At 37.4% G+C, this 25,760-nt stretch overlaps 1 protein-coding gene across 3 annotated transcripts in view; it reads right to left on the bottom strand.

Annotated features, from left to right (window-relative positions):
* The window catches only part of KCNQ5 (potassium channel, voltage gated KQT-like subfamily Q, member 5), a 460,478-nt gene that overhangs the window by 87,913 nt on the left and 346,805 nt on the right, over positions 1 to 25,760 (bottom strand). For all 3 annotated transcript variants that reach the window (XM_004673622.2, XM_012722138.1, XM_004673623.2), the window contains exons 4-5: positions 5,039 to 5,214; positions 4,639 to 4,764 (exon numbers count right to left, since the gene is read on the bottom strand). In XM_004673622.2, the coding sequence (XP_004673679.2) occupies positions 4,639 to 4,764; positions 5,039 to 5,214 (302 nt within the window). The remainder of the gene's footprint in view (positions 1 to 4,638; positions 4,765 to 5,038; positions 5,215 to 25,760) is intronic.

Raw genomic sequence — 25,760 nt, 5'->3', positions numbered from 1 at the left:
ATGTCTGCTTCTCCTAATCTCATTTAACACAAGCAGCAATTTTGTGTTTGGGTAATATCATTTAATCAGTTGTACAGAGATACTACATGATTACTTAATATCACACCTCCACCAATTCATGATGATGAAATTGGATCCCAGGGCTTCTGACTACAATTCTTCTATTGTTTTCCATATAACCTGTGCTAAGTGCCTATGGAATACTGAGTAAAAATTTCAGAGACAAATGACATTATTAAAGACACTTCTCCTTGGGAAAGAATCCCTGAAAGGGGCTTATGACCAATTGCTTCATAAATACAGTGATATAGGAAGTGTATACAGATGTTCATGACAGCTAGGATTTGTTTTTGGTGGATGGTGTCTGGGATATGTGTGTCTCAGTTTCTACATGATAATCAATAATGTTCTTGACCGCTGGGAAATGATATGTTGAATACCTCATGGCCAAGTAAAGCTTTGATGTCAGGTTTCATACAGTGGTAGTAAGAAATATTCACTAACCTTTTAATGTGCAAGGACTGAACTAGAAAACAAGATCTTGGAAGAGTGCAGAAAACATTTTGTGCTGGTGAACCCATAGTATTGAAGGTTGATTCTCTGAAGGATAACAAGGACAATAATATTTTTGTTCATTTCACTACACAATTCTTATTCTTAGGTTTTGTGAGGGGATGAACCTCATGCACAGTTTTGGCAGTACAAGCTGCTGAACACACAGTAGACTACAGTATAAATAGAGCCTTCTGCATATTTAACTTAGAGAAAGATTGTCAGATATTTGGGATGAATTTAGGACCAACTCTTGCTGATCTCAAGTTCTCCTACACGTCAGAAGTAATCAATTCAAGCTCATGGTCTCAGGTGGAGGCTGTATTCAGATGCTTACTCAAGAGTAGACATACACCATCTGTTGCTGGATGCGGTGTGCGTTTTTTTCTTTTTAAACCCATAATACTATCTTCATCAAAAGAATAACAGTAAATCGAAGGAGGACAAGCTGACCTTCAAGAACAGGTCATTACCAGAAAATTTACTCAGGAAAACCAGATCTTAAGTTCTTTGTGTCAGAATAAATCTAAAGCAAATCAAAAGGAAAACCAACCAACCAACCAACCAGAAAATAGAGATAATAATAAAAAATCTCCAAGAAAACCTTTCATCTCTTCTTAAAAAAATTATTCCAGAATAAGTTTAAAACAAAAGAAAATAAAATAGGAAATAGCGTTTAAACGGGACTCTGCTCAACATCAGATGCTCTTTCCCCGTAGCCGCCAACGAATGGCCCAGCAAGGCACATTGCCTCCCTCTGCCCCTCCTCCACCTCCTCTTTAGTCATGGTGCCCCTTCAGTTGTCACGCTCATAACCCCTGATTTTCACACCCCTCTGTGCCTAAGCTGTGGGTCCCCGGTGGAGGATACAGCTCCTGGTTGTTGCTGTTGTTGGAAAGATGCCTCTGCCTAGTTCTCCACCAACAGTCGCTGCCACTCGGACTACACGCCTGCTGCGGTCACAGTCCCAGGACCTTAATATCAGTTACCCAGTTCACTCAGGGAGCAAGGGGTTGGTATTCGCTGGTATGGGATTGTTTTAAAAGGTCAGGTTTCTCTGAATTGTTATGGGTTTGAGCACTGCTGATCACACCACGGATCCCTCCAAAAGCTGGAAGGCAGCCAATAGCTTCTTTTTTTTTTAAAGATTTATTTATTTATTCGTACAGAACTGGGGTACAGGCCAGAGATGCGGAGGGTGAGAGGATTCACCAGACAGAGCTGGAAGCAGAACAGGCAGATCTACAAAGTACACTGCTGAGAGGAGCAGCAGGCGGGTCAGGAGAGGTCTGCCACGCCATGTGGTCGCCTCCGGGACAGGCGGGAATCGAACTCATGCGGAAGTGGCATAGTTTCTTAGTGCAGTGCTTTAACCCCCTGCGCCACCAGGGAGGGCCAATAGCTTCTTTTTAATGGAAGGAGTTTAGTAGTTAGTAGTTAGAGTTCAATGGGATACTGTAGCCATGCACTATAAGTTGCACTTAATAGTTAATGTTGAGACTTTGGGTTTTATAAAACAGTGGATTCTTTTTATTCATTAAAGCCAGCACTTAAGAACACTTAATTCAGGATGTTTTTACTCCCCCACTTATTTTCAATACTTCCATAGTTTCCAGACATCCATTGAGGAGAATTTTAACTAAAAAATATCCAGTCATGTATTTCATGAAGCTCTTGATTAATATATAATCAATGGTAATGTTTTCTCAATTTATAATATTTCACACTGGAGACCTAGTATATTTTATGAAGATAATAGCACAGAAATGAATAGAAATAATAAGCCTTCTTGTTTGCTTTTTCTATTTTTTTAGGTTTCAGACAATTTTGTTAATGTGTCAGTTCATGTCAGCAAACATGCTATAGACCAACAAGGTCTTTTTTCCCCCCTCTAGAAACTTGACATCTTGGAATCTGATTTTTACATTCATATTCAAGATTAGATATAAAAACCAGAGACACAATTAGATCATTCATTCAAGGAAACTGCTAAGTATGGGTTAAACCTCAGTCAAAATAGCACTATGACATGGGGATCAATGAAAATCTGTTGCTTCCCCCTGAAAGTCACAGATAATAACCTTTGAAAACCAGCTATGTGGGTTATCTAGCAAAAGAAACAAGCTGATGACTAAGTGAGGGGTATATAGAGTTTCCCACACACTGTTTAGCACACAACGCAGCAGTTCATATTAGCAGACAGGAGAAAAGGAAGACTGATGGAAGGACAGACAGCTGCCAGGCTGAACTCACCCACACCTCAACGGGAAAAGATGCACCCAGTGCCTCAGTAATTTAAATGTTAGAGTCATTCAAGAGAAGCAAAAACTAAACCTTAATTCAAATCACTGCTTTCAAGTCTGGAATAATAAGTTGTCTTCCCTTTGCAGGCTCCAAAAGGCTCGTGTTCTCAGTTTACACAGTTTGTCTCACCATGAGTCAGAGATTTTTTCATTTGCTCTCTACATATAAAAAGTATTTTAAGAATGTCAGATGACTGCTTTCTTTTGGGTTTTCTACTTTCTTCCTTTCAAAATATCCATTATTGCTTGTGGGGAGTATTGTGTGTGTGTTGGGGGGAGGCGGGGTAGGAGTTGGAAACCAAATTATTAAACCAATGGAATGTTTTGTTACCAGTGGCACAATCTTGTAGACCTGTAACAATTTAAGAAAAAAGGTCCTAATCTTCAGGTGAATATATTTCTGTTTTTACACATTTTATTGCTGCAATATAACCAGCAAAGCCACCAATTTCTGCATCATATAAGCCCTAACAAATTTTCCTTGGCCTAACAAGAGTTCTAATTCTTGTTGTTGAGTTTCAGATGAACAATGGCCAAGGTAACAATTTCCATTTAAATCTTGTCAATGTTTTAAACAGTTTATGAAAGTGACTTATTTTTATTTTGACAAGAACCTAACATTTAAGAAATACTGGTGCTAATTTATAAGTTAGTATAACTTTCTTAGATCAAAGAGATGGGGAAACTGCTTAGGCATTTATAAATCTTATGTATTTTCATAGTATTTTTTGAAACACCTGAAGGAATAATATAGAAACATACATTGTATAATGCACTATTCCATGACATTCCCCTATTTTGTGAATTCTTATTAAGGTACATGTTCTAATGACTGTTTCATAAATAATTTATAATGTTGAGATTTTTCTTTTTCCAGTGGAAAACTGTACGTTGGTTAAAGTACACTCTTTCAAGTTATTGGATTCTGGTTTTAAGATGCCCTGCATCTTTCATGATCTTTGAGTCATTTTACAACTCTTTAAGCTGTGGGTAACTGTTATTAATGCAAAAGAATTCTTATTTAGAAATATAAATAAATTCTGCCTAGTGGAGGTTTGACTTCCCTTACAGACAGTGGAATAAGCCAATTTTGCTTCTATTTGCATATTCATTTTAGTATTCCTGGTTTTCACGTCTTTCCTCTTTGGATAGTCCTTTGAACTGGTTCTAATGCCTCACTGGTTCCCTCAAGTCTACTGATCTACATGAAATCTTTAGCTTATTTATTTTCTATCTGTTTCAGAGTTATGATTTTATTTTTATTTATTTAGAAAACTATCCTTTAACAAATATATAAAGGAAATGTGGTTTTGGAGTGTTAAGTTTTGAAATTAGGTTTCTATAATTGCTGATCTTACCGATCTTCTCTTTTATACTTTTTGTGTCATAATTTTACTCTTCTAACATATTCAGCTACAATTGTTTTTAAAAAAAATCTCAGAGAAATTTTGATGTGCGGCTAACTAAATACAACAATAGGAAATTTAAATCTGTGTTCACCAGGTGAAACAAATAAGACTATCAACATTGTAGAATGTTTAGAAAAATGACATATTTTAATTTTAGCAACAGTCTCACACTCAGGAAATACTACTGATGATTTATAAGAGAAATTAACTTTGTTAAGCCAAAAGGATAGATGATTTAATAATCATGCTGTATGTTTTCATGCAACATTATTTTGAAAGCTAATATGGTTACTAAGCTCATTCATAGGAATTACTTTATATCAAATGAAAAATTTCACAACATCCAAAAAATAAAAACTGACTTTTATACTTACTGTTCCCCACCAAAGAGCATCTGCATATGTAGAAAACTCTTTATTGGCATCCTTTTCCACCAGGTAGACAAGGAAAGATGAAAAAATAAGAACCAAAAATCCTATGTACCAAGCTGTGATCAGTTCCTAGATATAAAAAGAATGAAAGATTTTTAGAGGTGAAAAAAATGTATGAAAATAGAGAAATATCTCTGCATGATTCCATTCATTTTACAACTTCTTGGATATTTATAACTTCTAAATACTTCATTTTACATTCTATCTCAAAATTGTTTTACCTAATTCCTGAAATTGAGTTTTCTTGTGAGAGGTTTATACTAGTATAGCCACCAACAAAAAAAGTAAAAAACCTAAAATAAAGACAAAAACCTTGTTCTCTAACTTGAAAAGCAAAGCTTACCTTGCTGTGAGCATAAACCACAGAACCTAGTAATTTCCAAGTGCCGCCCCTTCGGTCCATGCGCACCATACGGAGGATCTGTAGGAAACGGAGACTTCTGAGTGCGGACGTTGCAAAAATATTACCCTGAGTTTTTGCAGAAACAACTGCTATTGAAGCGATAAGAACAATGGTATCTGAAAGAAACAGGTTAAAACAGTCATCAGTAGCATGACTAGAAATTTTTATTCAAAACAATGCATCAGTAAATGTTCACTGTCTCCCTTAGGGGAACAAGGTTCCATATCTTGATCCCCAATCTGGTGCACGTATTGCTCCTTGGGCTGTATGATGCTTGAAGAGCGAGAGGCTGAGAAGAGGACTCACCTATTGCCTTCGTTTTGTTTGATGCCTTGATAATTCTAGGCTTTATGCATACACTTTTGAAACACTATCTAACCAAAAAGTAGAAAATGGGCTACAGAAAGTTCACGATTAGGGGAGCCTTGGGTCTACTGCAGCCTTCCACATGTGTAGAGTGTTGCTGACATTGCTGTTCTTTCTTCTACTTCCTCCCCCCCCCCAAAGGAGCTTCTACCAGGACCCCAAAACCAGACTTCCAGGTTGATGGCATGAGCATCACAAGCTATCTATCTCTGAAAATGCCACTTGGTAGAGTGTTTCTTGTTTTCTTGTCAAAGTTGTCACTCCTCTTTGCTAAAAATTCCTTAAGTTGAGGAGTCTGCAACCTCACATAATGTTTAATAAAGGTGTCAATGAGGCTGAGTACACTGAGTTATCCACGTACACCACTCCTATACCTGGTCAGTGAGTGATGTGTAAGTATTGTACACTAGCTAAATAATACTACATTTACTACAAAAGAATATGCAGTGATGTACACTTAAGCTAAAAGAGAAAAAAGAATAGCTAATAAAAGCAAAAGATTGTAAGGGATCAGAAAAAAAAAAGCAATTGTAATAAAGTAAAAACAAAAATCAGCAAACTAGAAACTAGAGACATTCTATGAGGGTAATAGGATCAAAGAAAAATAATGTAAAAAAATATATATAAAATAAAAAAATACACAGACAAGACAAAAGAGGAAGTAATTGTTTTAAGGATAAATATATGAGAGCTGGAAAGTAGACTTTGAAGTGGGAAGAGTGAACTGAGGGTGAATGGCCACCTATGGCGATTTTAAAATGAGTTGCCTGACCTTAACATCCTGTAATAAAATTTCCTTGTGGCTTTAAGTGGGCTTTGCATGATGGCCTTCAAAGCCTGAGGAAGAGTTCCACTTCAAGGGTTCATTTGTAATGTTTCCGTTAATCCTCTGCATTAACTGCAGTGTGACTGTGTGTTCATTCAGCCCAGTCTTTTTCCTCTGCACTGAGAGAGCTGGGTGCCCTGGTGTGGACTGAGAGGATCTTCTGAGTCATTTCTTGGTGCTCCTTTGGGTCAGGATTTGGAAAGGGAGAGTCGGTAATAGGCTGCAAAGGGCTTTTGCTAATCGAATCTGAATGCTATGTGACTTTGTGGTAGGGACCACAGAGAGTCACAATGTATGTCAGAAATGAGAAGGAAGTAACTATGTTGAAAGAAGTAAAGTCATTATTTAAGTAAATAAAATCACTTGCAAAGCAATATGTATAATATGATCTTATTTTAATGAAAATATGTATTAACTATGAAACATGAGACTATATATAGATTATTACTATTAATTATCTCTGTGGGTGATAATTAGGGTGAGTATGTAGATATTGTTACATTTCTAAGTCATTAATTTCCGTAATTTTGGAATTATATAACAAAGACTATGTGGTTTTTTTTTTTGAAATTAGCTTAGAAAAAGGAAGAAGCTTAAAGAAAGACTTAATTTTTAAAAATTTAACACATCTCGGCCCTCCCTGGTAGCGCAGCAGGTTAAAGCACTGCACTGAGAAGCTAAAGCCACTTCCGCATGAGTTCGATTCCTGCCTGCCCCGGAGGTGACCACATGGCGTGGCAGACCTCTCCTGACCGGCCCGCTGCTCCCCTCAGCAGTGTACTTCGTCGATCTGCCTGTTCTGCTCCCCGCTCTGTCTCTGGTGAAGCCTCTCACCGCCCCTGAGCCTCTGGTCTGTACCCCAGTTCTGTATGTACAAATAAATAAATCTTAAAAAAAAAATTAACACATCTCTTGGATTACATCACTTAGAGGGATTTACTACTGAGTCAGTTCACAAATATTCCTTAAATGGCCCTACTGGATATATCTTTACCTTTTGTTCTCATTGTAATTCTGCTTCTATCTAAGTAGATCAAGAGAGGAAGAAGGTACAACACCCCATTTACTATGTTTAAATAATGGACTAGTAGCAATAAGTACATTACTAATATGCATATGGATACTAATACAAGCTGGTACTTTTACAGTTCTAAGTGGTTTTATAATGCTATATTATCTAATCTTATGATAACCATAGAGGTGGTATTCTGCAGGCTCCACTTTATAGGTGAAAAACTGAGGCACAAAAAGCTCATATTGTATTAATTTATCAAAACAGCTATAGATCTGCTGGACTGCAGCACAAAAATTCTGCTCTGAATTTGATTCATTATAGAAAATCTAGGATCGGGAAAAGGAACACTGCTGACTTGAGACAATTAGAAAAATTAAGCACACATGAATCATAATTTAAATGTTTGAAGTCACAAAATATGCAAAGGTAACCACAGATGTGATTTAATGCTCTTATTGCAAGTCAGATCAGATGTCAGAAAAGGAAGTCAGAGATCAGTAAAGTGAATTCATAGATGAAGTCCCACCTGGAATATTTCCTAGGCTATTATTTTAGAAGTTTTGAATAAACTTTACTTTATATTTATTTCGATGTTATATTTGTAGTCCATGACTTTATAGAGTTTGGATTTCACAAGGCTGGATACTTAGGACCAAATATCTAAAACAGTGCCTGAAACATGGTAGGCAATCAAATATTTACAGAATGAACTTAGATTAAAAACCACTTAAAAGTAGCATGAGGGGCTCTTCCCGGTGGCGCAGCGGGTTAAAACACCGCACTAAGAAGCTTAAGCCACTTCTGCATGAGTTCGATCCCTACCTGCCCCGGAGGTGACCACATGGTGCGGCAGACCTCTCCTGATCCGCCCGCTGCTCCCCTCAGCAGTGTACTTAGTTGATCTGCCTGTTCTGCTCCCAGTCTGTCTCTGGTGAATCCTCTCACCCTCCGCATCTCTGGCCTGTACCCCAGTTCTGTATGAATAAATAAATATTAAAAAAAAAAAGTAGCATGTGGGCCCTCCCAGGTGGTGCAAGGGTTAAAGTGCAGCACTATGAAGCTATCCACAGGTACTGCAGCATAAGTTCTATTCCCAGACTGGGAGGTGACCCACATAGCATAGAAGACCTCTCCTGACCTGACCGCTGCATCCCTCAGCATTGTCAGTAGATCTGCCTGTTCTGCTCCCTGCTCTGTTTCTATTGAATTCTTTCACCCCCAACTTCTGGCCTGTATGCCAGGTATTGTATGCATAAATAAAGAAATCTTTTTTTAAAAGTAGTATGAACTTTGTTTTCTTGCCATTTTGGTGGTTTGATAACTGCCATTTTGGTGGTTTGAGTATTTAAAATACTCAGAAGTCAATGAAGGGATCACTTCATTATCCAGCACTGAATGTTACTACAGCACTAGTTCATAGGTAAAATGCCTTAAAGTTTAGAAACAGCAAATTCACTAAAATTTGCTTCTTCTAAAATTGAGTAGGGCATTCTTTAAAGATTATGGCATAGGAGTCTCCTGAACTCTCCTTCTGCATGGACAAATTGAATAAATAGCTAGCTACACATGAATTAATTCCCCCTGAAAGAAATCCATAAACTAGCAGAGGGACTACTATATATATCAGGCAAATCAGAAAATATCAAAATGGAAACAGGTAGGAATGGCTGGGGTATATCTCACCATAAACCCTACTCCCATCAGTAGGGGATGTTTTCCCCAACCCTCCACTTCTTAACAAGCAAAGTGTTTGGATCCCACATCTAATCTCAACTTCCATTTCAGTGACAGTCCCCAATCGACTGCTTCTGAAACCCAACATCCAGCATCCATGAGGCCCAAAAGATTACAGCAAACAATAACAACTACAACAAACCCATTTTTTTTTAACTGATAGAGTTTGCTTCTATGTTTTTACTTATTTATATATATTTTACATCACTGATCATTTTAAAACAATGTTTGCTTTCTCCTCTCAGGTGTAATCCCCATTACCAACTCACTGTGCACCATCACCATAGTCCCTGTGCTCTTTCCTCCCTCTTCCTGGTCCCTCTCCCTCCCCTGCGTTATAGCTCTGGTTTATAGTTGTCTCTGGTTTTGTTGTGTTTTGTATTGTTATTATTTTTCCCCCCTCTCCCTCCCCTGCGTTATAGCTCTGGTTTATAGTTGTCTCTGGTTTTGTTTTGTTTTGTATTGTTATTATTTTTTTCCCCCGATGCCTTATTTGGTTCCCCTAGATTCCTCCTATAAGTGAAAGCATCTGATACTTTTCTTTTTCCTTTTGACTTATTCCACTGAGCATAATTACTTCAGCTCCATCCATGTTGCTGAGAATGGCATGAGTTTATTTTTTTTGATTGCTGACTAGTATTCCATAGGGTATACATACCACATCTTCTTGATCCAGCCACCTATTTTTGGGCATTTGTGTTTTTCCAGACAAAACTAGTTACTATGCATGTGAGCATTTGCTGCAGCTGTCACCCTAGGGCTCTATGCAGAGAGAACAAACAGAAACACCTCTCCCAGTCTTTCTGTGAAAGGACTGTGCATATTTTAAAAACTGCAGTCTGCGGGTCAGTTTTTTCTTTTTCTCCCTCTATTTTCCAATTTTATTGATTTGACAATCAGTTACACAGCTCTATAATTTTGAGATTACAGCTTCACACCTTTATATGCGCACCTGCTTCCCTCACCCTCCGAGAAAGCTCTGGTGCCGTAACCAGTTACTTCGCCTCCCATATTCTCTCCTCTCCTAACCCCTACCATCTCCTCTGGTAACCATTATATCTTTTAGAACCTAAAAATTATTATTATTATTTTTTTAATTGCCAGTTTCCCCCACTTTAATTTAGTAGCATCTAGGGTGTCTGCAATCCTTCCCAGAGATTGGGGAAGCCGTTAGTCACCTACCCTGCCTCTTTCGCTAGTCTACTCCAAGTTACCAGTATATCTCTGGAAAGAACTTGCACACATATTTGGTGCCCCAGATTTTGAGCTTTTGAGGCTGATGCCTGGGGGAAGGACTCCTGGATCACCTGGCTCTGATAGACTTTGAGGCTTTCATTCCGGAGGTCCTTAGGACCATCCCCAAAAGTAGTTCTTAATGGTCTCAGGAGTACACCTCTCTTTTGTAGTGATACTGTAATTGTAAGTCCATTGCCAAGGGGTTTGTCAAAAAATTCTTAGCTTCCCAGGTTTTCTAGAAGAAGTGAACTAAAAGCTTTCCCAATTGCTGCTTAAAGGTACAGCTTCTGACTGGCCTATATCTAGGTGTGGACTGTAACGTCCCTTTTGATACATTATGTGTGTCTGGACATAGCCAATGGAAACCACTGAAAACAAACAAGATGGATAGAGAGTTAAAAAGGTTTGCCAGACAACCAGAAGTGCAGGTCAGGCCAACTGACAAGGTTCATCTCCTAAATGGGGCCATCCTATCAAAACTGGGAGAGGTGGCTGTTTCATCTAATAAATGGAAAGAAATACAGAATCAGAGAAAATAGAGGGACATATTCCAAACAAAAGAATAACACAAAACTTCAGGAAGAGAAGTAGAGATATGCTCAGTTAGGTCAGGAGAACAATGCATGAACAGAGGAAGAATTTTAATGAATAGATAGAGAATATTAAAATGTATCAAAAAGAAATCAGAGATCTGAAGAATATAACTCAGAATAGGTTAAAATCTTGAACTGAAAACCTGAAACTGTAAAACTCCTAGAAGAAATGCTGTCTTTGAAGTGATTTCTTTTTGCATTCAATAGCAAAAGGGAAGACGACAAAAGCAAAAACAAATAAATCAAACTACATTAAACTAAGAAGTGTCTGCACAGTAAAGGAAGCCATCAACAAAATGAAAATGTAATTTATAAGAAGGGATAAAATATTTGCAAATCACTTATCTGATAAGGAGTTAATATCCAAGATGTATAAATAATACACTCAAAAGAACCTGGTTGAAACATGGGAAGAGAAACTCAACAGACCTTTTTTTTTATTCAGAGAAGGCATAAAAATGGCCAATGGCCAAATGCTAGATGAAAAGGTACTCAACATCATTAATCATCAGGGAAATGCAAATCAAAACCATGATAAGATATCACCTTGTACATGTTAGCATGGCCATCAGCAAGACAAGAGTGATAATGAGTGTAGAAAAGTATTTGAAGGGCCTCTCTGGTGGCACAAGGAGTTAAGTCTCAACTCTACCACAGCCACTGCAGCATGAGTTTGACCCCTGGCCAGGGAGCCACACCTGGGTACAGCAGACCTCTCCTGTCTCACCCACTGCTCCCATGAGCAGTGTATTTCAGTCAGTTTTATTGCTTTGTTCCCCACTTTGTCTCTGGTGAATCATCTCAACCCCTGCACCTCTGGCCTGTATCCTAGTTCTAATATGCATAAATAAATAATTTTTTTAAAAAGAGAAATGTATGTGAAGAAAATCTTGTGGACTGTCTTAGGAAGGTAAGTTGGAACCATCACTAGGGGAAACAGTATGCATTTTCCTTGAAAATTTAAAAGTAGAATTACCATGACCAGCAATCTCATATCTGGGTATGTATCCAAAGGAAATGAAACAGAATCTCAACAAGTTCATTGTAACCTTTGTCTCAATAGCCAAGATATGGAAGAAATTCAAGTGTCTATCAACAGATGAATAAAAAAGATACATTTATATGTCTGTGTTTATATCCACAATGGAATATATTCCTGCCATGGACCTTGATAGCATTATGCTCAGTGAAGTAAGAGAAAGACAAGTATTATGCAATGCCATTTATATGTGGAATCTAAAAATAGCAGAAGTCATAGAAAGAGACTAGAATTATGGTTGCTAGAGGCTAGGGGTTGGGAGAAACAAGCAGATGTCGGCCAAAGATTATAAACTTCCATAGTAATGAGATGAATAAGTGCTGAAAGTCTAACCTGTAACATGATGATTATAGTTAATAATAATGTATTGCAAGTTGCTAAGAGAATAAATCTTAAATGCTCTTACCACAAGAAAGAAATGGTAATTATGTGATATAATGGAGACGTTAGCTAACAATCATTTTAGAATATATATGATCAAATCAGTGGGTTGTATATTTTAAACTTATACAATGTTATATAACAATTACATGTCAATATAGCTGGGGAAAATTGGGTAGAGCAGCTTAAGATATGCAACTAGTTAATCACTGGAAATCCTCTTTGAAACATAGAAGACTTGAAAATGAAGAAAACATATTATAGTATAAAGTGAAAATTAAGGGCAGCCTTTGAACTTTATTGGTTTCAGATTCATTTGTTTCCATTCATGTATTTAGCATTATATTAAATACCTGTATTAGAATGAATACTCATCCATCTGATCATCAATTTATAAGAAATATTTATCAAGTCCCTACTATGCATCAGACATTGTGCTAAATGCTTTGTGTATATCCGTGGTTCTCAATGGAGACAATATTGTCCCTCAGGGGATGTTTGACAGTGTCTGCAGACTATTTGGCTGTCATAACTGAGAGGGTTGCTGCTACTGGCACCTAGTGGTGGAGGTCAGGGAGAAACAGTTTACAATGCCCAGAACAATAGCTAGAAAAAAGAATCACCGCGTTCTAAAGGTCAATAGTGCTGAAGTGGAGAAACCCTGTAGTATGTACATTGTTTAGTAATCCTCCAAACAACCCTTAAGGTAGGTTGCATTGTTAACAAGGCTTTTCTAACAAGTGAAGAACTAAGGCTCACAGGAAGTAACTAAGGCCATACATTCACAAGTGGCTGAGTCAGTCTTATTTGACTCTAAAGTTGCCCTTGAGAGGTATGGTACATCAGTCCTTGGCTTTCTTTAGAAAGCCCACGGTGAGATGGGGGTGTGTGTATAAAAGAAAAGGATAGGCTGCAAAAGCAGGTGGGTAATAAAGCAAGAATAAATTGTTATTGAATAAAGCATTCAGGGAAGAGAGAGATGTACGGAGGATGAAGCAGAAATAAAATAACACTAAAAACAGATGGAACTTTTATGGATACATCCAGAGAAAATGGGGCTAGAGAAAGAAATAGAACTGCTAATAAAAGAGGAGCTCAAATTACATTAAAAAAGCATGTTATCCTGAGTTCTTAAAATCTACCTCTCCCAAAAGAAAGAGATGTGAACGAATTGGGAATGGTGAACAAATTGTTATTGATTATAAGCAGTCCACTAGGAGTGGAAAATATAGACTTACAGGGTATAAGGAAATCTGTTCACATAGTTACTGATTCACTTAGAATGACTTAGGATTTCTTCAGATTTGAGGAGTCTAAGAAGACTTGAATGAAGTAAATGCTGTATGATGTTTGAAACACATGGGGACTGTAAGAGTTTATTTTTAGATTCTACTGGAACTTTGCTCCAGAATTATTTAGTCAGCAAAAATCAATTTAAATGGATTCCCATGTATAAAAGGGATTAGTCACAGAAATACTAAAAAGCCCTCATTAGAGGGTGGATTTGTATCAAATGCTACCCTATCATGGACCCAAAGATTGGGTTAAAGCAAGGGCAATTGTATACCTGAACTTGATTGACTGTGTTTTATTTCTCCAATTAGAAAGCATATTTTGCTACACTTAGCTTAATGTAGAAATCATTATGGAAAGAACTAAATCATATGGAGCAAACACAGCATGGCTGAACAGCTCCAAATTAGTAATTGCAGTGTAGAAAAGTTCTCTAGAGGTTAACCACACAGAGGGTACATTTAGAATCTTAGAAACTATCTGGAAAGAGAGACTTTTTTTTTTGTAATTATTTTAGAGCCTCAGAAAATTGTTCCTAAAAGTTAACATAGATTTCCTTTCTTATACTTTAAACTCATTTAATTTTTTTTTTTTTTACTCTGGGAAAAACAGCATAACAAATATGTTACTACTGCTGATTAGATCCCTTCTTCGCACACCTTTTTGCTTTATTTCTTTGAGCTATGTTCAGTGGCTGTACTATAAACAAAAAATATATAGCTGGAATATATGCTTTAGAATTAAAGAAGCAATGACAGCTTTAACATACCAAGATACTAGACTGCGAATAAGGTTGGAAGTACATTTACTTAATGTATTACTTGTTAATAGTATTAGTTGTTAATGAATTTTTGGTTACTTTAAATTTTGCTACTATGATGATGCTGAAGAACAACAACCATGTTTTTGTAGGTTTTCTTTGTGAGGATAAATTTCTAGGGGTTGGATTGTTGGATTGAATGTTGGCACATTCTGATATCAAAATACCCTCCAAATGATATTACCAGCTACCACTAACAATGTATGAATGTACCTATTTTTTCCCTCTCCTTGATAACAAAAAGTATGAAAATAATGGTAACAGTAACAGCTAAAACTTACTATTTTACTGTGAGACAGTGTTCTAAGCATTTTCAGGCACAACATGGATTATTATCAATTTTGACAATATGATGGGCAAAACTTCTGAAAAAACAAAACAAAACTATGGATTCCATGTCATTTAGAAAACATAGCAGTTAAGACTTTGTCCAAGATTATAAAAATATTTCCTTGTGTTTTGATGCTCACTTAGTTAATAGCTTTGTCTTTATTGTTCAGAATGGCTTTCATGGCAGAGATATCTAGCTGTCACACTGTAGATATATTCTTGTTTTCTGAAATACAGAACTATCCCTGGGTTTCTCATCTCCCGATAAACAATATACAAACAAACAAATAAAAAAAATAAAGTAGGAGAGAGAGATAAAAAATAAAGTCTTCCTGGGAAGTGCTTTCCTAGGGACATCCTTTCCTAAGTCTGCTTGCCTTAGCATGGGATGACGTGGCTAGTCATAACTACCCAGTGTGTGCCTCTTCTGGACTGAGAAGCTCTGTTCTTCTCTGTCTGCATTTGTGGTGCTAAGCATGTCCCCTGCAGTCATTTGCTGAGGGTGGCAGTGCCTTTATCACTCTGTATTCCTGATAACTGCACGGAGCAGACACTTTCCTAAAGCTACAATGCCCAACAAGGAGGACCTTCATTGGACTATTTTGTGAAGTTATTGAAGTTTGGGATTTTTTGTGCCATAATAGCTAGCATTAGCCTAACGTATCCAGTGCAGCTTGAATTGAATTGAATTTGTGTATGTCTCTGGGATGAAGTGGAAAACTAGTTAATTTTTTTTTAACCATATAGGATGGTCAATTTTTTCAAAATACCAACTTAAAAAAAAGTCCATTCTTTCCCAAATGTTTCCATATAAAAACATCTTGAAATCTATTTCTGAATTTTATTCTATGTTATTGCCCAATGTTACATCAGTATGATTTTTGGGATCAGTAGAATAAGAGCCCTTCAATGTTATTTCTTTAAAATATCATCAATTAGTCTAAACTTACTTATTTTTTCAGGTGAATTGCAGAATAGATTGCCAATTAGAAAATCCAGAATTGCATAGCGTATTTATAGATGAACATGTTCTTACTGCTTCATTCAATGCACTGAATTGTTCAGTATTGTTGTTTCTCTTTTTTTTTCCATTTGTCATGTTTTCTCCTTAGTTCAGTCCTCTGTTCTTTGTCTCTGGACCATATTTACATCTTAATCAATTCTTTGCTCTCCTGTCGTTCTGTAAACTCTGCTTTCTCCTACTGCCAACTAAAATGTTAAAATGATTTTATCATTTATTTAATCAAAAAACTTTTTTTTCAATACATCGAACAATGCATTGAGTGGCTGGCATTCACCATGTTCTCTGCAATGCGCTACTCCACCTGCAAAGTCTCTCCCCTCCCTGGCTGGCTGACTCTGACTTGCTTCAAGAGCTCAGCAGAAACTTTTGTTAAAGAAGCCTGCTTTCACACCACTAGTGCCGCAGGCTCCAACGGGCACTTCTACCATAATACTTAGCACTCTTTTTACAGTAGTATTCTATTTACTTGCCAGTCTCCTTTGTCAGATAATTGAAGGTGTGCCAAAGGGCTTATTTTTCTTTGTAGCTTCAGTGTCTATCTCAGCACTTCCGAAGTGTAGGTGATCAATACTTATCTGATGGACAATTATATGATAGGTTATTTGCTTACAGTAGGCAAAGAATTAGAATAAAAATTTTAACATCAAGGGTTCTAGAAACAATGTAGTAATATAGCCCTCCTTTTGCAGTCGAGGAGCTGAGACACATATAAAAAAGTTAAAAATTCCATGTTAGGAGAGCAACATACCTGCTCTGGGCTCAGCACTGCAGATAGAGCAGTGAATAAAATAGAGGAAATTTTCTGTCCTCAGGAACTTACATTCTGCTGGGACAGGTTGACATTGGGCCAATAAATAATTACAGAAGACAATGTTGTGCAGTAATAGGGCTCTTGAGAAATAAACAAAATAGGGCAGGAGCAGGGAGTCCTCTCCAGGATGGGGTGGCCAGGGAAAGAGTCGAAGCAGAGGACATCTGGGCCTAGGTCTAGTGATAAGGGAGACCATAATTTCATCTAGCAGAAAGTATTTCAGGAAGAAAAACACATATACCCTGACACAGAAGATGGTTACATTCAAAGGAGAAGAGAAGGTCAATTTCACTTGAGTGGAATGAGGAAGGGGAGCAAGATCATGGTGGTTTGGGGAAGAGCCTGCCAAGCCCTTCTAAGTGTGATGGATTGGACATAAGAATGAAGGATTTGTATTTACAAGATTGTTTTGGTTGTCTTTGAGAACATATTAGAACGGTGCTGGTGTCAGAGTAAAAGGTAGAGGCTAAAAGGAGAGAGCAGTAATTTTGTATTTAGGTGAGTGAGGTTAAAGTGGAAGAGGAACCCAGAGGGGCTGGATTTGGGATATATGATGAAAGAGATGTCAGGACTTGCTTAAGAATTGATTGTGGATGTAATATGGAAAGGAAATCTCAGGGTAACTTCAGAGTCGGTGAACCAAGCGCTATTTATAGAGATGGGGGGGATACTATGGTCGTATGGAGACAGAAAGAAGGGCCATTTTAGTAATAAATTAAGTTTCTTTTGGTTGTTTATTTTGAAATGCCCTCTAGCTATCTGGTAGAAGTGGGTGAGGCTGGAATTGTGAGGTGAGGTCAGGACTGCAGAGTCAGGCAATAGAATTATAATTTTTTGGGGCCACAGAACCAATCTCTTCCAATATTAGTAATTTATTAAAAGTATTGTTTCAGAATTTGATCACAAGTCCTTAATTTCAGAAGTGGATTATAGGTTGGTAGATGTAAAGAAACTGCATTTTTTTTTGTATTTATAAAACAGGAAAGAAGCATTTGTGAGTGAGTAGGAGGGAAACACATCCTATTTAAGGCAAACTATAGTATCTTGAGTAAATTATCTCGGTGTAATCACATCAATCCTCAAATAAATCAAAGGTATGAAAAGTCACCTATATTTTTAGATGATTCAGAACATGTTTTAGGGCAATGGCCTAGCAGCTTTATGTTATATTCCTTTATATAGAAGTTACAAGAAAGGCTTTTAGAAACAGCAGTTTTGTACTTTGATGTCCTCAGATGTTTTCAATTTTCTCCTAGGATCTATTTTCATATATACCAAATGGCAGACCTGCAGTCAGATTCAATTTAACAGAGCCCCATAACAGTATTTGACTAATGCTCCACAAAAAAAAAAAAAAAAAAAATCTGGATTCCCACCAAGGGCTGATCTTATGCTGGAAATCCCCTACCGCCCCACACTGAAATCCAACACTTCAATATCTCATTCAGTGTCATAACTTGAAGGTTTATACACAGCAGTCAAAGAACTGTCATTATAGGTTTAAATTTACAGAGTAAGAACAAGATACCTAACTTTCAGTATTTCCTTTTTTCACTTATTCTAAGCAGTGAATGATACTGACTCTGAATCTTGACAGCTGGTTATGGTTAACAGTGCTGGGATATGTCATTCTTCTTTAAGGAACTTGATACTTATTTTCAGATGACATGCAGGTTATGACTAATCATCACCTACTACTAAAAGTTTTTGAAAAGCTATCTTCAGGAAGTTCTTTGAATAAGCTCTGCTGTTTGGATTTTTGCAGATGGAGATGCCACTTCAGCTAAAATGTCACTAAGCAAAAGGACACCTATGGATGGCAATTCATTCTAAGTATTATCTGGGGAAATTGAGAATTATCTGGTACACCTGGCTGTCAATCTTTTTCAATGCACAGTTTCTTATTTTTAGAAATAAGAAATGGATATAGTTTAGGCTCCTGGATAATCCTTAGGGATAAACACTGGAGTGTGAAAATGGACTTTCCCTTCTGTGAAGAAAGAAAAGGAGTGAATTTGAGTAAATATACAAGTCAGAAATAAGTATTTGACACCCATTATAATTCTGAAAATCTTAGTTTTTATCAACTAGTTTTACAACTCTATGTGCATTCTGACTGTCTATTCCTAACCAAATAGATCAGTTTTAATAACACATCTGAGGATTTAAAAATCCTTACCAAAATGTGCATTCATTGACACTAGTTAAAGGATAGCTTTTAGGATTTTCTAATTTCATATTTGCTTTAATGTGTTATTGATTATGAATCCCACAAAACATATCGCTTTTCTTATCTGTGCTTAAAAGGAAAGAAATAGTGTCTCAGAATGGCTTGAACAAGATAACACAATAAGTTATTTCCAGAGGCTGGAGTAGAATTCATGGTAACCGGTCCCAAAGTTGCAGCTTAGACTCTGAAATATAGTGTTTCATAAAAAATCCTAAGTTTATGAGGAAAGTCTTACTTTGGACTCACTTTCTGTTCATTTTCAATTCCCTTCCTACTGTCATGAGCTTTTTGAATAAGACGCACTTTGTTTATAGGAGAATAAAAACAAGGCTTATTGAAAACATGTGCTGATACAACCTAAGAATCCTTGATAGAGAGGCTGGAGATGGCCTAACAAATTTCAATACTGTTCAGGAGCCAGATATTTTCCCACAAACTAAATATGGAAGAGTATCAAGAAAACGGAAGTCAAAAATAGTTTCAGATGTGCACATTTTAACATTATGACCAGAAAATAATCCAGAAAAACCACAGAAAGTTGATAAGAAAAGGATTCTTAAGTCACACGATGGCAAATGTCCTAAGGATTAGCTACAGTACTTTGATCTCCAAGTTCCAAACACAGATTTGGAGTCTGTGGTAGGGGCTAAAATCAAATATTTAAAACATTTTGCAAGGAGCAGAGTAAAAACTTGAAAAAAGGTACCATGTGAGTAGGCGAGCCTCCTCCTGTAAAGGAGCCTACAATCACAAACATGCAAAATAAGCATGTTATTAAATAAACATCTTACATTCACACGATCCAATGAAAGTAGGGAACTAAAGCAATTAGACAAATAAATAAATAAATAAAAGACAGTAAAAAATTACTCCTCTGAAAACTACTGCTAACCTAGGTAAAGGTACTATTTTTCATCTTGCATTGCTTAGATAATTGCCATTATGTTTTCCTTTATTTCCTCACGTTCTTTTGACTTTGTGTAAGTAGAGGGTACAATGAGGGGAGAATGAATAGAGCTCTACCTGTGAATTTCTGCAAGTTTGCAATTATGACTTTTTTTTTTTTTAAGATTTATTTGTTTATTTATACAGAACTGGGGTACAGACCAGAGATGCGGAGGGTGAGAGATTCACCAGGGACATAGAGCAGAACAGGCAGATCGACGAAGTACATTGCTGACGGGAGCAGAGGGGGGTCAGGAGAGGTCTGTCGTGCCATGTGGTCACCTCCGGGGCAGGCGGGGATCGAACTCATGCGGAAGTGACTTAAGCTTCTTAGTGCGGTGCTTTAACCCGCTGCGCCACCAGGGAGGGCCTGCAATTCTGACATTTTTATTAATCCCATGCCCATTTCTTATTGTCAAAATCTGCTCAGATCTGGGCATATAATTGAAACGTGTATGGACAGGATGTGAATGGAATAGACAAGACAACAAAGAAGAGACTGATCAAGTAACCACTGTCACTGGTACGAGACCCACAGATTACCCTGCAGGAACAGTTAACTTAGATAAAGGGGCCAGGGAAGTCCTCCTGGGAGAAACGTGGTTAAATGATAATTAATAACTAGTCAAAAACAAAGCAACAAAAGCTATCCTGATGAATTTCACCTCCTTTAGATATACACAACCATTTCTGAAATGACCACATTTAAAGAGCTCTGAATCGAAAAGTATCCGGTGACTCCAATGGTTAGTGAAGGTAGTTATAGAGCAGTAAGTGCCTGAACAAAAAGTATCTGGTTTGGTTCCTGAGACCCTCTTCCCCAAATGAAATTTAGACTCCAATTCTAGAATGTAGCACTTTTTAAAATCAAATTTTATTGATGAGCATTTGTTTACAAACTACTTAATTCCAGGCACTTCACATGTCCATAGGTGATTATGTTTCACTCACACACAAAGTTCTAGTGCCATCGCCTCTGTCCACTGACCCAAGCTCCCTTTTCTGCCCCTCTGGTAACCTCCATGTTTTCACAAAAATCTATAATTACATTTGCCCTGTTTCCCCAGTTTCTTTGTTTGGTTATTTATATACCACATATGAGTAAAACCACCTGAAAACTGTCTTTTACTTTCTTAGTTCACTAGCATAATTACTTCAAGTTCCACCGATATTGTCACAAAAGGCATGATTCCACATTTTTTAAATATCTGAATAGTGTTCCACTGAGTATATATCATAGTTTCTTTTTCCACTCATTTGTGGATATACATTTAGGCCTTAAGTAGTGTGAATAATGCTGCTATGAACATAATGGTGCATATAACTTTTAGAAACAATGCTTTCATAACCTTTGTATAAATACCTACTAGTGACATTGATGGATCATATGATATTTCTTTTTTTTTTTTTAAAGGCTGCTCCATAATGCTTTTTATAGAGGCTGACCCAAATAGTCAATAGTCAACAAGAGTTCGGTCTTCTCTACACTCTTGCTAACACTCATAGAAACTTAGTATTGATGGAGTAATTTGAGGGAAAACAATCAATAAACACATATTAAGAGTCATTAATTATTTGATTTTTTGTATTTATAGATTCTAGAACTTAAAAAAATCTCAATGTTTTACTTTGGATTATATGTCATTAAAAATATTAACAAGTAAGATGTAGAAATGACACTTTCAGGTACAAAACTATGTATGTAGTGGCCCTCCCTGGTGGCGTCAACAGGTTAGGGTGCAGTCCTGCAAGCTGGCTGCAGCCACTTCAGTGAGAGTTCGACCCCAGGCCCTGAAGGTGATCCACATGGCCTGGCAGACCTCTCCTGTCTCACCTATTGCTCCCCTCAGCAGTGTTCACTGATCTGCCTGTTCTGCTCCCTGCTCTGTCTCAGGTGAATCCTCTCACCACCCCTGCACCTCTGGCCTGTACCCCAGTTCTGTATGCATAAATAATCTTAAAAAAATGTGTATGTGGCTGCTGTCATGTGGTAGCAAAATGGAGTTATGTGGTGGAGGAGTCTGAGCAAGCCAGAGTCCATGCTCTTTGATAGGTTCTCTTGGTTTGAAGTGGAACAAAGGGTAGGACACTCACAGCTAGGGAGGTGCTGTTCCCGATCTTGCCACTAGAGGACAGGCAGTTACCACTTCAGATTTGGAAGCCAGTCCCACAGGCGTGGTTAGTAATGGTGTTGGGCCAGGTGGAGATCTGGGAGGAGGATGCAAGGCATTGGGAGACTGCCTGGCTTATTGACACTAACTCACTCTGGAATGACTTCTTTTCTTGGTGTCCCATTTCCCATCTTTGTAGACTGATGGATCAGCAGAAAGATGACAGTCTGGGGTCATGGGCAGAACTGATATAAAAGCACTTTTTCTTTAACAGAAAGATAATCTGTGAGCCATACAGAGCAGTGCCAGGGTCCTGGTGAAGGTTGTGCTGGGTTGCCACAACCTCCACTTGGACTGGCTGCCTAGAAGACCATCTTCCCAATCTGTCCCTATAATAGGGACATAGGGACCACTTTTTGGACCATACCTATCTATTTGTATCCTGGGATGGTGTCTAAGAATTCTGGGTTATTTCCCCAGCTGGGTCCTGTAGAGACCTCTTTATTTGTTGGGCCCCAGTTTCCAAAGGGAAGCTAGTACAACTTCCTTATTGTAATTAGTTGCAGTAGCTGTAATTGCTTCTAATGAGGAAGTTGTACTAGGGAGGTGTGAAGTCTCTTCTAGAGTTACCATTTAGCATTTCCAAGTTTTTGCAGAGATGTTGTAAGGCTCTTGCCAGAAGGATGCCCTCTAAAAGGCAAAGCTGATACCTAGAGTTCACACAGAGACAAGACCCCTTAAAAATAGACTAGCTTTTGCTGTAGCCTCCCACAGTTTCCCTCATTCCAGCTATCTCCAGAAAAGAGGGGCAATATCTGGCCCACAGGCACCTCTAGGGAAATCCTAGTAGGTATGATGAGGCAGGCAGCAGGACAATGATGAGGCTCCACCTCACTGTGCACCAGAGTTATCAAGTCTTCATCTGGGTATCTCTGCTGAGCCCCAGCAATAGGTGGGGGGTTGGTAAGTATAGATGTGGCAGTCAGGGAACTTTGGTTTGAGACCTGGTTCACCCTTTCCCAACTATAACCTTGGCAAACTACTTAGTCTCTCTGAATCTTTGTTTCTTCTTCTGTTAAGTGGGAATGATAAACCCACCTTTCAGGGTTGTGAAGATTCATTAATAGTGTGTACACTTGCAAAGCCCCACCAAGAGACCCCAGGTACTGTGTGGGCCAGCATCTTGTTTTCCCTGCACACTGGGAAAGGGCTTATGGGCACTTGGTGGGACTGGGGTTCTTACCTCAGGCCAGAGATGGTGGTGTGCTTTGTGTTTGTGGCAGAAGTTACAACTTTCTTGCCCCTGGGTGCTTACTACTCAAATTGGCATGGGTAGGCAGCAAGCAGTGGGAAACCACTTTGACTCCTGTGGAGTGATGCTTGCTTCCTCATAGTCTCCCAAAAGTGTGGGATTAGATTTTGGCTATTGCTAATATGATGTGTGAGAAATGCTATCATTTTCATTTCTCTTTTATGAATAAGATCGAGTATGTTCAAGAGGTACACATACACTTTTGGTTTTCTGTGAACTCTCTGCTCCTATTCGTGTTTCATCTTTTATTTTCTATTAGTTAGTTGGATTCCTCTGACTTTCTGGAGCTCCTTATGGTTTAAGATGGTTAACTCTTTGTCTTCGACAGTTGCAAATATTTTCCCCACATTCATAGTTGTTTTTTAACTTTGCTGGTTGCCTAATTTGCTTTTTCTTTAAGGATTTATTATTTAGTTATGCATACAAGAACTAGAGAGTAGGCCAAGAGGTGCGGGAGGTGAGAAGATTCACCAGGGAGAGAGTGGGGAACAGAACAGGCAAATGCACTGACATACACTGCTGAGGGGAGCAGTGGGTGAGACAGGAGAGGTCTGCTGTGCCATGTGGGTCAGCTCCCTGATTGAGACTGGACTGATGGTGCAAAGGCTGGTTATAGCTTGAGAGTGTGTGACTTTCACCTCTCCACCTCCAGAGAGGTCCCTAATTTGATATGTTTTATCATGCTCTCTTGATGTTATGTAGTGCAATTTTGTCAATTTTTAATTTTGATGTAGCTTAAATTTATAAATGTTTTCTCATAACCAGTATTTTTGGCTATGGTCAGGAAGGTCTTCCTGGTTTCAAGCTTACAAGAGAACTAACCCATTGCTCCCATTCAGGATTTATGGTTTTACTTAATTTAAATCTTTGACTTATTGGGAATTTATTTTAGAACATGATAAGACATATGTGGATGCAACTTAATCATTTTTCCAAGTAACTAGTTATTCCATCATTTATAACTAGAGTTAAGGTGAAATTCATGTATTTGAGAAAAGGACTTTTCATTGGTTGTGATAGAAGATCCCAAGAGAAAAGGGAAAATTGGGAAAATCTTAGGGAAAAGCTTAAAGAAGAAGTGGATTTTTGTGAATATGGGTGCAGGGAGGACCAATGCTCATTTTTAAAGATCTGCTCTAGAACCATGACTTTTGGGCAGTTTTGTTATAAGATCATTTGGCCTTTGTGGCAATTTTAAATACTTTTTACCCCTAAGGGATCAATGCTTTGAAATTTTAACTAATATGATTATATATGTTCTTTAGCAGGTAAGCTTAATTAGTATTGGTCTCACTAAAGTTTGCATAAATAAGTTTTTACAAACTAAAGTTTGATTTAAGTAACAGTCCTTCAGGAATTTGCATACTATTGACTTCTTACATTAATTGGTCTCTTAACATTTTATCTATGAAACATCAAATTTACATTCATTTACTAGGGCAAGGAGCACTGCTCCTTAGCGAGTTATATTACATTTGTTTCTTGACCCAAGTGGTTAAATATGAATTTCAGAAACTTCTGCTTATTAAAATAATTTTCATAGAAAGAGAGGAAGCAGAAAACATCTTATTTTGAAAAAAAAATCATTTAAGCCAGCGCATAGATGTATTTTACTACCGTGAAATTTTCTAGGCATTTCTGTACTTTAAAGGAATGGCCACACTCTGGCAGTTTGGCAGTTTCTGGTAAAGTTAAACAAACACTTACCACATGACCACATAATCCTATTCCTGGGCATTTACCCTAGAGAAATAAAAACATGTTCATACAAAAAACTGTACATGAATGTTGACAGCAGTTTTATTTCTGAGAAATCTAGAAACAACCCAATGACCTTTAACAAATGGCTAAACTATTATATATTATTATTATGAAATATTATTCAGCAAAATAAAGGACTGTGCATATATATCGATACACACACGCACATATACATATAATGACTAGGAAGGATATCAAGAACATGTTGAATGAAATAAAAAGCTAATTTCTAAAGATGTTATTGAATGATTCCATTTACCCTACATTCTCGAAATGTTAAAATTATAGCAATGGGGAAAGATTAGTCGTTTCTAAGGAATAGTACTTGGGGAAGAGAGTGACTTTAAAGGAGAAATATAGAGAGAGTACCCTACAATTTTTTTTAAATTTTAGGTTGATAGCAAAGTTCTATATCTTGATTGTGGTGATACTAAATGAATCCATTGATGTGCTAAAATTTCATCACAGTTTACAGAAAAGAATTAAATGCTTTTAAAAGTGGTGAAATATAAATAAAGATCTTCAGTTTAATGATAATGTAAACCCATGTCACTGTATTATGCTTATGTGAGATGTTACTGGGGGAAACTTGTGAAGGGGACATGGGTTCATGGGTCCATGGTACCTCTCTGTACTATCATTTGCAACCTGTAAGTCTGAAGTCATCTCAAAATAAAAAGTAAAATTAAAGTCCAGATCTTAGGAAAATGACTGCTGGGAAGAGGGATTACACTTTTTATGAAACAAACCTCTTTTCTTTTAGATTTCACATTAGCTAATGTATCTGTAGAGCAGGATTTATTTATTTATTTATTTATTTATTTTTAATTAAAAA

This window comes from Condylura cristata, unplaced genomic scaffold (genome assembly GCF_000260355.1).
Source record: "Condylura cristata isolate star-nosed mole 26May11 unplaced genomic scaffold, ConCri1.0 scaffold00001, whole genome shotgun sequence".
NCBI lineage: Eukaryota > Metazoa > Chordata > Mammalia > Eulipotyphla > Talpidae > Condylura > Condylura cristata.
The sequence above is the reverse complement of the archived record's forward strand: the minus strand, read 5'-3'. Positions and strand labels throughout refer to the sequence as shown.